The 15,458-nt window shown below is 43.3% G+C and overlaps 1 protein-coding gene across 1 annotated transcript in view; it reads left to right on the top strand.

Moving 5' to 3' along the window:
* Window positions 1-12,925, top strand: part of ACER2 (alkaline ceramidase 2) — a 220,396-nt gene extending 207,471 nt beyond the window's left edge. The window contains exon 6 of the mRNA XM_069625959.1: window positions 1,489-12,925. Within this exon, the coding sequence (XP_069482060.1) occupies window positions 1,489-1,675 (187 nt within the window). The 3' untranslated portion in view covers window positions 1,676-12,925. The remainder of the gene's footprint in view (window positions 1-1,488) is intronic.
* The last annotated feature ends 2,533 nt before the right edge of the window (window positions 12,926-15,458 follow it).

Here is a 15,458-nt window from a genome sequence, read left to right as displayed (position 1 = left end):
ATATTTAATCTCTTATTACATCTCTGGTCATGTTTGCATTATGTAAAAAGATACAAACAATTTGACAACTTTCCGAGTTTGTTCATTCATTACATCGAAGTACATGGAATGCAGTACCAACCACAGAACCTCCATAAGAAGAAAGAAAATGCAAACTACCAAGATACAACTCAGACAATGCACATGTGAAAAAGGAAACATGCAAGGGGAGACATTGTGAAACAATTTGCACCTTTGAACTACAGTCCAAAATTGACAAATGAATACAATTATTAATCCGTGATTCCCACAATCAACCACTTGAGTCACCTAGGCAGACAAGAGAATTGGAAAGCATTAACTAAAGATTTTTGTGTTCTTGCAATATCTTGATTATTTCAAAGTAATTCACAGTACATTTCAGGTCAACGCCCCCATGCATTCAAATCAATCCGTTTTTGGCATCCATAATGTCACTAACCTCACAATTTATAATAACCTATATAATCCAAGAAGAAAAACGTAGAAGAACACGTACAACCAAAATGACTGCATGCTTAATCATTTGCTGCATTTGACTGTTAAACCCCATAGGAGCAATGTCTACTGACTGCTGCCCCCCTCTTCTTAAGTGCGTCGCCTGATGGCCTCCATCCTAGTACTGTTCTTATTGTAGCCAACTGTGTTCAAATATTTCACCCTGGAGCTGAGCGGGTGGGGATTGACAATGGGAGGCCCCTTCCTAACTCTGCTCGCCACCGAAGCCTGCTCTAGTCCCCTTCCTAATCTGCTCGCCACCGAGGCCTGCTCCAGATCATTGAAATCCATGAGTACGGTCATACTGATGCTAGTCAGTAGCACACAGTGACTCCTCATAGCCTGTGGTAAGTGCAAGGTGCAAGTTCTTTCAGATGCCCATTGAGACCGAGTGGCAGCCTCATAGTTTAAAAATGGGTGATCCCAAATTGAAGAGCGCAACTATGGAGAATGCGCACCCTCACCTCCCACATGGACACTTTCTTTGTTAACTTACCACATGCTTGTTCCAGTTTGTGGGGCAAAAGTCTATGAGGGTTTTTCTAAGAGTCTGACATGACCTAAGTTGTTTTCAAGGTTATTGTGACAGCAAAGAGTTTTAATATATAGGATCCCCATGATGGTGTGAAAAAACGAACTTTCTACATTTATGGTTGGCCACGGTACTCTTGTAATTTTGTAGAGCTTAGAGTAACAAAGTATTGCTATACCCAAAGAATTTGTGCTGATCTAGCTGTTGGGCAAAGTTATGTTATGACTCGCAAGATCTGAAAGTTTAGTATTTCTGAACAAGGCAGTGTAACATGAGGACAAAATAACCACAGTGAAAGCTTATATTACCCCTACCGGGGCATTAGAAGAATCCATGGAGGAATCTTCGTATGAGGTATGAAAAAGATGGGAGGAAGATCAAATGTTGCCAATGGTCCGGGTATCATGTAACCATGTAACCTGTGTTATTTTCCCTTTTAGGCATGTCTTCATTTGTCTTGCTGCATACCTGGGCGTTGTCTGTTTTGCCTATTTTGACGCTGCCTCTGAGATCCCAGAACAAGGACCCGTGGTCAAGTTTTGGCCCAGTGAGAAGTGGGCTTTCATTGGTGTTCCCTACGTCACCCTGCTGTGCGCTCACAAGAAAGCACCTCTGAAGAAGGCATAAAGGCTACATTAGCGAACATCTATTCTGCACTGTTGGACTGATTTCCCCTCACAGGAATAACCTGTTACTCTATTTGTTTTTAGACATTTGTCACAATTTATTGGTAGCATTCTTCCTTCACTTTTGGGCTCCTAGTAAATTAACAATTCTTTCCAATTTCTAGAGGTAAACGCTGTCTTTGAGGAGAACTAAGTGCACTGCTCATCACGTGCATGAAGATTACGCATTTTTGTATTTTCAGCGTGCGTCATAGCTGGTCGCATATCTCTACCATAGACTGGTTGGCCTGTGACCCTATAACTAAATTATAAATGACTGGGGCTTTCCCTCTGCTCTGCATAGCTGGCCTGCTGGTTTAGGCCCCACATGCGGAAGGTGGAGACCTCCGTTTCTGAGCCGAGGAACCTTTGGTTGATGTGAAACTGATCACTGTAGGCCAAGAGAGGATCTCCTGGCTTATTTATTTACATATTTATTTATTTGAATATAGGTACAGCCTGGGGCACTACTGTTGAGATCGCTGCATCTTCCCTTTCGCCTTGATGGCAAGAAGCTCCTGGAGAGCCCTTGGTAGATCAAAGATTTTTTCTCAGTGTTCTAAAATGACTTTCTTTTTTCTATGGTGCAGAAATCACTTGTGCGTTGGTGTATCTGCGCCCCATTCACTTCTAGAAGATCCACAGCAACAGACCCTTCCACCTCCAACTCATTGTGCTTGATTGACAAGAGGTCCACAGTATGGTTCACTGCATTCTAGTGCACAGTGGAACGTCCAGAAGGTGGTGTCACCATGATACAGGAACCTCATCTTAATCACATTACAATGTCCCTGCAGTGATGTGATAACAACCACACTGCACAACCAAAATGGTTCTGGATTTACATTGACATCCTGGCGTGCAATGTCCATCATGGATCTAAGAATTGGTGAAATCTCTAAATACTTGTTTCTCCAACCAAATCCTTTGTCTGGCGTATTTAATAATTTCCTTACCATGCCCTTCCTTCACAGTAGCAGATTAGATAATTGTATACCGCTGGTCGGCAACCTTTGGCTCTCCGGATGATTTGGACTACAACTCCCATCAGCCCTATGCAGGATAGTCTAACAACAATAAATAAATAGTCAATGGTAAGGGACCATGGAGGTTGTAGTACAAAATATCTTGAGAGCCAGACGTTGCAGAGCCCTGTAGACAAAGCTGATGTGACAAGCAGATGCTGCCACACACCATTCAATGTTAGTGGAAATCTTTTGTGAGCACAAAGGCACTCTATTTTACTCCCAAAAAATAATGGTGTATTTCTGTATTAATGCTGTGAGTAATGTTCGCACAAAGGTGGAAGTAGTTTCAAAATCAACTAGAGAAGGGGGGACCACTTCAGTGGTAAATTATTAGCACACAGTGAGCACTGTTCAAAGCTGCTTTTGTACGATTGTCAAAATAAGCTTTTCAAACTGTGCCGCTCTTGTTTCCTTGCACCATCACGCCTGTACAACAGGACTGTTTAAATGCAGATGAAATCTCTTGCATAATTTGTGTGTGTTATTCCACAATAGATCTACTCTTGTTGTGGGACAGACATTGTATTGATAGGATGAGAAAACAGATGTTTTATATTTGTTATTGTATCCAAAAAGGAACCCCCTGCTTCCAAATTGATAAGCACTCAAATTGGTAGACTTCAGTTTACCCCCAACTAGGTTATAGGCAGGGCTCACAAAATCTACTAACCCACTAGCAATGGCGAGTATGAAGGGCGAGTACCATTTGTATGATACTTGACTTTGCTTGCGAGTATGGGGATGTTAGAAACGTATTTTTCATTTACTGCAAACACACTTTGTTTGCCGTAACTGGCAATGCAAGTTTCACTGGGCATGCTTGACAGCATTGCACCAAATATGAAGTGTGCTTATGTCAACATGCAACATTTTCAAAAAGCACTGGTAGATATTTTGTCACCAGTCACCTTGGGGCAAATGCATTTCTCTTAGGTCGAGTATGTAAACTAAGGAACTCGCCCTGCAGGTCTAGTGGGATTTTAAATAATTTGCAAGTCTTGTAGAATGGTAACTACCAACACACATGTGCTTACATTTATTAAGGAATACTAAACGCTGCCATAGTATTAACTCTTGCAGGTATAGCCCGTGTTTTCAGATAGCCACAAATCGCTTATCAACTCAAGGGCCATGGATCCAGGGAGCAGAAGAAGGAGGCTAGGTAGGTGTACTTAAACCCGGTGTACATGCTTATGCTTGACAGGAGGTCCTTTCGTTTGTGAATTTCTGCAAGACTTGATCCCAGATTTATTATGGGAGAACAGCAGTTGAGAAATGGGTTGAATTTGGTGAAGCTTTATCTGTTCTTCCTTTTTGTCTTGAACACGATGTAAGCATATTCTTGAATTATAACGAGGGACCGGTTCATTAAAAAGAATCCTGCCATTAACGCCTGATAGCAATGGACGGGGCAGAACCGGCTGTAAAAGCAACAGGGATAAAAGGTTGATTCTAGGGCATGGTAACTCACAATGTGGACCTTCAGATGCTTTGGACTACACCTCTCATGATCCTTCACCATTAACTCTATTGGCTAGGGCTTATGGGAGCTGAAGTCCAAAACATCTGGAGGGTCACCAAATTGTTAAACAGGTGCTATGGGCTCATTATGAGTATGGTGAAAATGATAAAAAGAAGTAGCATTTGGAGTACCATCTCTCTGTACCAATCATATGCATTATTATTATTGAGGTATAGCTCAGGTGGTATGTAGTAAATATTGCCCTGTTATGTTAGTCCTAAAAGTATGAGGTTGTTGCCAAAAACTTTATTTCACACAAAAAGTGAATGTCTATTTTTTTTGCCCCTGTATTATAAAACATTTAATCCCATAGGTGAAGGATATTAGTTAGTGTATCCATTTCACTTTCAGGGGGAAAATCTGTAGGTAAAATGCAAAGGGGTTGAGAATGTGAGTATCTCTAACACCCTTTGTACACTGTAACACACAATGTGCTGAAGGATCATTACTGATCCTTCTGTGCATTGAATCTCCATTGGGCAGCAGAGGTGTGAAATTCAGCTATCCCATGGGATGGAATTGCTTTCTTAATTTAAAGAGGAAAAATGGAAATTAGGTATTTCTGAAAAAAATGCCGTATTTGAGAACAAGCACATTTTTGGTATGATTTTAGAACCCTAAATTAATTTACCACAAACTACCATACATGGTATTCTAGATGGGATTCCTGCAAGACTCCTAATAAAATCCAAGGTCTCAATCCAGATTGTCTCACCGAGAGCAGCACATCTGGAGGCTTTCTCTCGTGAATATTTCCATATTCTCGCAGCCTGGCTTTCAAAATGGTTGGCCGGCAACAGTCCAGTTGTTTCGATAAGAGTATAGCTAATTGAAGCAACAAAAAGCAAAGTTAAAGAACTCACATGGGTCAATTATCTGTCGTATCGTTAATTCTTCATTCAGTTAGGGCTTAGTTCTGACCATACTAAAACAGGTTTGGGTTACACCCATTTTAAAGACCTTTTTATTGGATCCCCACGAGTGTGCTAATTATCGTCCAATTATTAACTCTTCTCTGTTGCTTAAAATATTGGATTGCACAGCTGTTTGCCAATTTCAAGCTCACTTGTAAGCTCATCAACTATTGGGCAATCGCCAATCTGGGTTTCGTACAGGTAAGGGCACAGAGATTACCTTGCCAGACATTATGGACTCTCTTTTGCAGATAATGGACCATAGTCAGGTGGGTCTACTGATGCTCCTCGACCTCTCGGCAGTCTTTGACACCATTTATCATTTGTTACTATGTCACCGCATCTGTGAGGTGGTTGGAGCATTGACCTCAGCAGTTGATTGGCTATCGTTGTTTCTAAACAACTGTAAATCACATGCTAGAGTCAGTTCATACAATTCGAGAGCGGAATCAGTGGATTTTGGGGTGCCCCTGGGATCCTATATCTCTCCTATTCTTTTTAATGTTTATATGAAACCTCTTCATGATCTGTTGATTAAACTAGGAGTTGTATTTCAGAACTGCGTTAAGGATACTCAGCTGGCATTCTGTCTAGATCCAGATCCGAACATCAATCGTGGTTATTTTCAATCCATTTTTAAATGTATCGAACAATGGATGGCCAAAATTGCCTCGGGATGAGCCAAAGCAAGATTGAAATTCTGTTGGTGCCTCTCCTTCAGCACTTTCCAAGGCATTACTCACTTATTCGTTTTTAAATTAGGGGAACATACTATCCAAGTTGAAAGAAAAAGTAAATCATTGGACATGACTTTGGATTCTACTCTACATATGGCCCCCCAAAATCAACCTTACTCTGAAAAATTCCAACTATTTTCTCATGTTGCTTCGACAAGTTAGGCCTTCTCTTTCAGAGCAACATATTGGTATTCTGGTCAGAGTCTTGGTGGAATCAAGACTGCATTATTGCAACTCACTATATGCTGGTTCCTCTACAAACTCTATTAAAAACTCTATTTTCAGATCTCCATGGCTAGGACCATCACCAATACTCCCAGATCAATCCATATCTCCTGTGTACTCCTGGGACTATTTTTGCCGTCAGATAGCGCAGAATATCCTCTAAATAACTTACTCTGGCCCATACAGCCCCTGCAGCTCTTTTCGTCTTAACATCAATCAGCGTTTATGTGAATAGTATCTTCTAGGCCACAAAGCCATGCCTATAGATGCTTGATGTACATGCGCGCTTCAAAACGTTCTAGAGCATTCAGTAGACCCAGTGCTGTGCTGACAGCTAAACCTTGTCATTGTCCTCTGCTTGACCTTCGTAAAACTGTTCTAAATTAAGTTTCTGGTGGTTATATGATTTCTGATTGTTGTCCAGTTCAAGTACTATGAAACCTATTGGTTGTAGTGCTTCTCGCAACACACAAAGTAGAAAGAAATTGTAAATAGACATGGTCCAAGTATTATACAAATTAATAAGGCTTGCAAAGCTCAATGTGCTTTAACCTGCCACACAAAACCAGACCCTGTTTAGATTGCAAAGACCTTGCATATCCTCAGCAGGGTGGATCCTAGGTTGATATTACAGCATTGCAGACATGCTATGCTTCCATGTGGCCAGCAATGCATTTCCTGCTAAGCTGGAGGCACCAATCAGTATGTTCTCTAAACCTCAGGCCATGACAAAGGGCAAATGATTTGCATCAGTCGGGGCACATGCACCATACTAACCAGTTCAGAGATTTAGCCTGGGGAGAATACAATGTTCACTACAAAAAGGCTCAGTATATTCGGCTTAGCCGCAACTACCTAGTCTCTGGGCCTCAAAAGTAACATTGTGATTATTGCAGTAATTGTACAAACGGTAGTCTTTTTAATATCTTAATATCTACTAACCTACTATTTTTAAAAAAACAATAATTATGGATTTGGATTTCGTGGGACATTTATGGCATAGGGTACTTATGGAGTACTGAATGGGGTAAATAAATCATATTGACTCCCTGCAGTACATTATATTTACCCAAAGTGATACTATCCCATGCATTCCAAACTCATAATAGGGAGCTGTTTTAAAAGCCAATCATTTTTAAAATAACACAGAGCAATCAGGGTGCTATGGATATTAAAGGGTGGTATCCTTCATTTGACCGAAAAAGAGAGTACACGCGTTGCGTAGCTGATAAGCTTTTAAGACCATAGATGTTTCTCCTTTAGAGGTAACTGTGGCCTTCTTATCATAGATAGCCCCTCATTGGGCACCCCACATTTTCCCCTTCTTTCTAATCATAAAGCAGCCTCCTGATACAGCCGTTGCCCGCATAAACGTGTACCTCTGCACCTCCACACTCTCTGCAGACTCGCCAAGTGAGTGATGGCCGTACTCTTCCACTGCCTCCTACACTAACAAAACTGAACCATATCTGTGCCTTTCTCACTCTGCCTTGTAGCCTCACCTAATCTTCCTCTTCTTTACTGTATGTTGTGCCTTTGTTTGTTTTTCGAACCTAGGTGTGTGTGTTTTAACATCTTACACCCTATATTTTGCATTACACTTTGTGCCTTTGTTTGATTTCTGAACCTAGGTATCAGTTTTTCAACATCTTACACCCCATATTTTGCATTGCATTTTGTGCCTTTGTTTGATTTTTGAACCTAGGTGTGTGTGTTTTAACATCTTACACCCCATATTTTGCACTGCATTTTGGGCCCGTCCTGGAACTACTAGGCTGCCTGATGAGTTTAGGCTAGGACTGTGCAGTGCAGCCACCCCTCTCTCCTTCATCTATCCTCTGTCACCCTGATGGCACTCACCATCTCTCCTATCTTCTCTAACTGCTACACTGTCACCTACCCTCTCTCACTCACGAAGTAAGGAAAAAGCACAAAAAAGACATCCTAAGCGCCAACTCTGACCTACCCATAACAGACACCTATGTCAGCACAACTTCCAGACAGGTCTTCACCAATATCCTCTTCTCTTTCCCCTCCCCAGATCTATGGATTCCTCATCTCATCTCTACCTTCTCCCCTTTCACATCGTCTCTCATTAATTGTGGCACCAAGTGGGTAGTCCTCTGGACAGGCTTCTCTTCATCATGTTGCATCATTAATGTCTACCACACGGGCACTATCTGGTTCAGGGTCCTCAACCCAACCTCCTCCTCTTTGATCGGCACCTGCCATCCCTCATTAACTTCCTTCCCTCACTTGCATCTCCCCCAACCACTCTCTCTGTCCCTCCCCTCCGAATGGTGTACCACGCCTCTGTACTCCTCCTTGGAAAACCTTCAATGGCAGAGACCTCCTTCACATGGCCACACTTAAAACCTGCTCAGCCAACAAACACTCTACCGACATCTGCCTCATTCTTGAAGACATTGACCTTGGCATTCTTGCTCTTACCAAGCCATGGTTCAATGCCAGCTCAGTCATTGCTTTTGACTCACTCCTCCCCGATGGCTACAAGATCACTTCCAAGCCATGACCTAACCATGCTGGCGGTGCGGTTGACTTAATCTTCCCTGAGGGGGTTCCTTCCTCCCTCATACCTATCCAGCCTTACTCTTCCTTTGAGAGCCTGGTTTACAAGTTGGTCATCTATCCATCCTCCTCTCTGACCATTGCCACAATCTACAGGCCTCCTGTTGCTACCACCCTGTTCCTCTCTGAATGGGCTGATTTCTGCTCCTCTCTCCTCTCCGGCTCCTCAGAACTCCTTCTATTGGGTGACTTCAACATCCACTTGGACTACTCTAGCACAGCATCCACTTTCTTCCTTGACCTCTGCACCTCGCTCTCCCTCTCAATTCTCCCATCTGGTGCTAGCCACATGGCAGGACACACTATTGACACCTGCATGCAATCTGATCTTGCACTCTCCCCCCCACTGATCAAACCTCTGTCCTGGTCAGACCACTCTCTCCTCTCCTATTACCTGGGTCCCCTCAGCCTCTGACCACACCTCCTACAGCCCTACCAACCTCGCTCACTAACATGCGCCCGATGAAATAAGTGTCAGCTGCTGCCTTCCCACCCACTTTCATCCACATCACTTCCCCCACCCCAGACTCTACCTCTGACTCTGCTCTCAACAACCTCCATCTGGCCATTACAAACACCCTAGACATTCTTGCAGCAGTCATGAGGGTCCACCTGAAACCTGCCTCTAAGCGTATTACCTGGTACAACTCTGAACTTGCAGCTCTGACACGCAAGTACAGAGCTGCGGAACCGAAGTGGAAAACCTCAGGCTCACCCTCTGTCAAACTGGTTTGCCGCCTGCTGCAAAGGCAATGCAGACTCCATCTGTGCCAAGAAAAGGGCCCACATCCAGGCACAGGTATCCGGCTGAACTCTTTAAAATCTGCAGGAACTAGCCAACCTTTCCACAGTCTCCTCCTCCCCTCTTCCATCTCAGGCCCTCTGCAAGGCACTGACCACACACTTCACCACAAAAACTCTGGACATCCTGAGCACCCTTGCTACCCTTTCCCCCACCCCTCCCACACTCCCTTGCCTACTGTGGCCTCCCACCCTCCTTCTTCCCCTCTCTCCTCCTTCTCCCCTGTCACACCTGGTGTGGTAGCCAGAGTTGTCCACTCTATGAAGGTCTCATCCAACAGGTCTCCCATTGCTCCTCCTGAACCATCAAGGACAAAATTGGCTCTCTCGCCCCTGCACTTGCTGATTTCTGCAACCACTCTTTTGCTACTGGTTCCTTCCCCCCTCCCTCAAGCACTCCCTTGTGCGCCCCCTCCCAACAAAAAACCTTCAGCAGACCCTACCTGTCCAGCCAACTACCACCCTATGTCTATCACCCCCTTCCTTGGAAACTCCTGGAGAAGCTGGCCTTCCTCCAATTTACCTCACAGACTGAACTTGTAGGTGGTCTCCACGACCATCAATCTGGATTCCGAGCATCCAGAGGCATGGAAACTGCTCTCCAGAACACCTGTGAAGAACTGCTCGCATCTCTGAACTCTAACTCCCCAGCTGTCCTCATGCTACGTGATCTCTCAACTGCCTCTGACACGGTCAACCACTCCATCCTCATAAAACGACTTCAGGATACCCTGGGTATTTCATAGAGGGTACTGGACTGGCTGACCTCTTTCATAACTGACCATGAATTCCAGTTTATTCTGGACACCTTCTCCTCAGCTACCTCTTTCTCCACCTGTGTGGCCCCCCAGGGCTCCAACCTCTCCCCCTGGCTCTTTAACACTTACCTTGCTCAGCTGGCACTCCTCCTTTCCTCTTGCTCACCCAACTTCCAATGTTAAGCAGATGACACACAACTCTTTTTCAGACTTCCTGATGACCCTCTTGCTTCTTCCATCATCCCGGACTGCCTATCTGCCATCCAGTCCTGGTGCACTTCTAACGATTCCTGCCTAGATGCCAGCAAGACTGAGATCCTTCCTATTGGGAACCCTGCTCCCTCTTTCGTCCCCTCACTCTCGCCATCCTCTATGGGCTCTCCCTGTTCTCCTTCATCTGAAGCCAGAAACCTTAGAGTCATCTTCGACTCCTCTCATTCCTTCCTCCCTCACATTCAGAACATTGCCAAGAAATCCAACTTTCAACCCTTCCTTCTCAAAGCAATTCTCCCTTTTCTCACTTTTCCGCAGAAGCTTAATGTTACCAGAGCTCTGGTTCTCTCTAGGCTAGACTACTGCTATAGCTTTCTCTTGAATCTACCCTCTTCCTCTCTACGACCCCTCCAGCTAATCCAGAATAGTGCAGCTAGACTTATCCTTAGCCTCAAGCCTAGGGACTCCATCTCTCCTGTCCATAACACTCTTCACTGGCTCCCGGTTGCTGCAAGGATCAAGTTAAAATCTTGCTGCATCATCCATAAGGCTGTTGGTGGCCAAGAATCATGCTATCTGCAACTTGCTCTTACTAAATACTCTCCCTCTGGACTTCTACGTTTCTCTGGGACCAACTCTCCGTGTGCCAAGCGTTTCTACTAAACAGATGGTTAGAGGCCAATCTCTTTCTTCAGCTGGTTCCCTCTTATGGAGCAGCCTCCCCCTTCCAATTCGTCTTGAGCCGGACCACCTCAAATTCTGGAAGCTCCTCAAGACCTTCCTCTTCTCCTCTTCCTTCCCTTCTTCCCTCCTCTGCTAATCACACAGCCACTGTGATTGGTGACCACGGCCCTTGTGTCCATCGGGGCCCTGAACTCCCACATCCAATCACCTTCAGCCTCTGCCTACACTCAGCACTTGCCTTTGCACTTACTGGCCTTCGCCATTGAAGGCCTGCACTTAGCCATTTATGCTTTACAGATGAAAGTTCCGTAGCACCTCCTTCACTGGGCACTTAAATCTGCTGCTCACTCACGAGCATGGCACTCCAGCACCTACCCCCTTTCCCTCTTCCCCTCTCTTCTCTCTGCACTTGCATGCTCTGAATGCTCACAAGGCTTAGTAGGTTTGTCTTTATCCTCCAGTTTATTCATTGTTTTCTATCCCATGTTCCCTCCCTGTCTGCCCTGTGGGTGCTTTGAAACACAATTTTCTTGTTGTATAAGCACCTAACAAATCCACAATAAATAAAAGAAATAAATTGGCTACAATGTTTGGATCTGTCGTGCTACTAAGAAAGCTATTAGACACTAAAAGAACAGGATGCTATTTTGAGAACGTAGGCAAACCAGGGAAAGTGATATTTTCTATAGCGTTCGGGTGGGAATTGCATTGCTGTAATCGGGGGTCTGCAAACTTTAGCTCAATGAAAGTTTGGACTACAACTCCCATCTGCCCCAGGCAGGATAGTCGATGGTGAGGGACTATGGAAGTTGCAGTCCCGAACCTGTGGAGATCCGCAGGTTGCATACCCCTAGTGTAGATCATTCTTCTAGGAGGACTCACACATCTCTTCTCCCACCTGACACCAGAGCGCGTTATCTACTACTTCGGTTCAGCAGCATCATCCCAACTCTTCTTCCCTACCTTTAAAAGTGACCCTTCCAACTTTGCTGTATTCTACTTAAAGCTTATTCTCAGTCACAAATAATTCCAGTTGAAGAAGGAGCTTGGCTGGTCTCTAAAGCTAAGGAAGTGAACCATCAGTGTACACTCTCTGTATTAGGCGAATAGAAACAGTTAAACCCAGCAACATACAGGATTCTTTATTGGGCTAACACAGTTACAAGCACCCCTTCTGATGCAGTTACTTCCGAGCACCTGATGTTATGCTCAGGGTGGGGGCCGCTGCTACAGGGGGAGCGGAATACCTGCTGGAGTCGGATGACGAAGCACATGCAATGATGGTCTTTAGTATTATGTCTGTTAAATTCTGGAACCAGATGCTCAAGATAGCACTCAGCCTCCTGCAAACTGTGTACTGCAAGAGAATTATAAGGATATATAGCGAGCCATTCTGGACTTATTTGTAACCAATACTATCTCCCAAGTAATGGTACTTAAGAGTAGGCGGCCCTTGGTAGCGTATGGGCACATTCCATGGCAGCATTTTCCATTTTTGTTGTTAGCACTATAATCATGCAGATAACATGCCAGAATAAAATAAATAGGACAGACAACCTGGAATTCTGCGTTGGTGAAGGGCACACATGTGTAACACAATAGCATGCAAGCACAATGTATGGTTGATTAAATTACCTCCGATTTGGCAGAGGACATGGGCACCTTTGCCTATGCATGTCATTATGGTGTTATGTGTGATGCTGATTATGTCCAAGAAATAAAAATATGTCTTTGAAGGGAACACTTGCAGTCATATTGTATTAATTTTACCTGTAAGAGAAGCAATGACATCTTCATGGGTTATTAATCATGGTGTCATTGGGAGCAAGAAGCAAATTAGGGACCATGGGTACCAGTTACAGATCTACAGGATCATCCCATGTCTTGGCATCAAGCGACCCACCAGGCCCTTTCACTGTGACCATGTTGATGCTTATGTGACCCGCTGACATGTTCTCCAGATTTCCCCCTGTTTACTCAGGCCCGTTGCTCCTCTTTGTCTGTCCCAGGCCGTTTTCCGTTCATGTGCCATTTTTACTGCATCACTTCTGCTGGGAAGTTATGGGGTGCCTGCAGCAACATTTCTGTGGACATGTTTCTAATGTTGGTCTTGCGCTCTCAGCCTCTTTAGTCCTATATGGTGGCCTCTACTTCAAGGAATATTCTTACACTGAGCAATGACTGCCTTGTGTATTATGTAATTCCTTCAGAGATTTCAATTTTTCGGAGATATCCATCATATCTTCCAGTGCGTGCATATTTTCATCATTGAGCCTCTGATCGATATTAAAATGAATGTACAGGTCACAAAAATCTAAATGAATTGTAGGGATGTTCTGTGTATAAAGGTCCTGCCACCATCTAGAGACCTTTATTCATTAATTAACATTTACCTTACACCCTGTAAATCCAGAGAACATCAAAAAAATATAAATTGTCTAGAAGTTCTAATGAATACTTACTCTAAGATGACTAGTAATACGCTGTCTGTACACATTGTAATTGTGGGGGACTTGAATGCCTAAATTGAACTAGTAACCACATTAGATCTACTTTTCAACGAAGAGGATGTTGCCTGGGACATCCCAAGAATTGACTGTCGCCCCCAGGGCGTAATTACAAATAGGCTTTCAAAATAGGAACTTTTCTTTATACATGGGGTTTTCGATCATGTAATGGAAGACTCCAAGGTTATTGCCCTGCTAAATCGACCTATAGAAAAGGCTTATATTATTCCCACAGATCCTATATTCTATTAGAGACAAATAACTACCATATAGGAAAGTCATTGGAAGTGATCCAATATCTGGAGAGTCATCATGATACTATTTGTGCTCATTTAGCTACTGGTCCCTACAAATTACCTTTTGAACCTGAATCTAATAACCCCAATGATATTGTCCTTAGCAACAACAGAAGATGTATTAAATACGCTAACTGTGATTATGAGTATGTGGCACCCCACATCTACCAGTTATTGCTACCAATATGAGAAGCAAAATAAATGTGATCTCAATGATAGGGATTCCCCGTCCCCTGTGCTCTATTTAAAGGCCAGAATAGCCAGACAATTATGAAAAATATCTCTAAGTAAGTTCTCATGAAGTATATAGATTTAATGAAGACCATAAGATACACATCCCAGTGCTTAGATTCTTCTTCCAAAGTGATATTATTTATTCTTAAAAAATGCAGCTCAGCTCAACACATTTAGGAACATGGGTCACTTCTTCAGGACCAAATACAAATCAGTCTGTGAAGTTAATATATATAGGAACCCCATCAGTCAGTGGTCTAAGTGTATGAAAAGAAGTAGTGGAACTACGTCCCCTGCTGCCCTGCCCCCACTCCCAACAAACCCCATCACCACACCCCTCCACCTGCAATCCAAACCCCCTACAAAACACACCTGCTGTTTCAGGGAATGTTCAGTGCAGTGCACTGCAGTGCACCTTTTAACTCTTCCTCCACTTTTATTTAACAACTTACCATTCCAGTACAGTTTCTTTTTAAAATAAAAGTATAGGAACAGTAAAATGTTTTTAAAAGTAGAGGAGCACCACTCCAAACCGCTCCCGCCCACATCGACCACTTCCATCAGCAGTGTAATTTACAAAAAATCAAAGGTACGGTTATATTAATGTCAAAAGGTTGGCCATTTACCTCCATATTTTGTCAAAAGTCCTCAAAAAACAAATTATAAAACCGCCAAAAACCATTGGCAAAGGATCCCTTTGACATCAAGAAGGGAGTTCAGATCTAAAGATCAATATAGCATTGTATGTATACAGTGGTTCCAGATATAATAATATAATAAAAAATAATGAAAATGTCGTACCTTATATGATTGCCAAAAATGGGGAAATATCCTGAAGACCTCAGATAATGATCATGGAAACTACGTTAGGAAATAGGAATGTGTAAGGGTCCCTTTAAGTGATAGTGTTTTATATAAAACAAAAATAGACATTTCCTGTGTATCTTATTGATACAATGGTAAACTTCACTTTAATACAAGTGTGTTGAAGAGCTTCGATTCCTAAGAAATAAGCTATTGTGACCATTAAGAATTAGCAATGGTGAAATAAAGAAGTTAGAATATTAACTCAATACTCAACGACCAAGGAGTAACTTACTACATTGAGCACAGAATCCAAGTCCATGTGTGAAGCGAAACGCCACTGCAAATGTGGCAAACTAAGATGGCCGTTCTTAAATGAGAATAATGGGATGACGCAGTGATGTCATCACGTAAGCGAACGTCGTCACCATTT

This window comes from Ambystoma mexicanum, chromosome 6p (assembly GCF_040938575.1).
Source record: "Ambystoma mexicanum isolate Mex_15411 chromosome 6p, UKY_AmexF1_1, whole genome shotgun sequence".
Classification (NCBI taxonomy): Eukaryota; Metazoa; Chordata; class Amphibia; order Caudata; family Ambystomatidae; genus Ambystoma; species Ambystoma mexicanum.
This window is presented reverse-complemented; position numbering and strand designations above follow the sequence as displayed.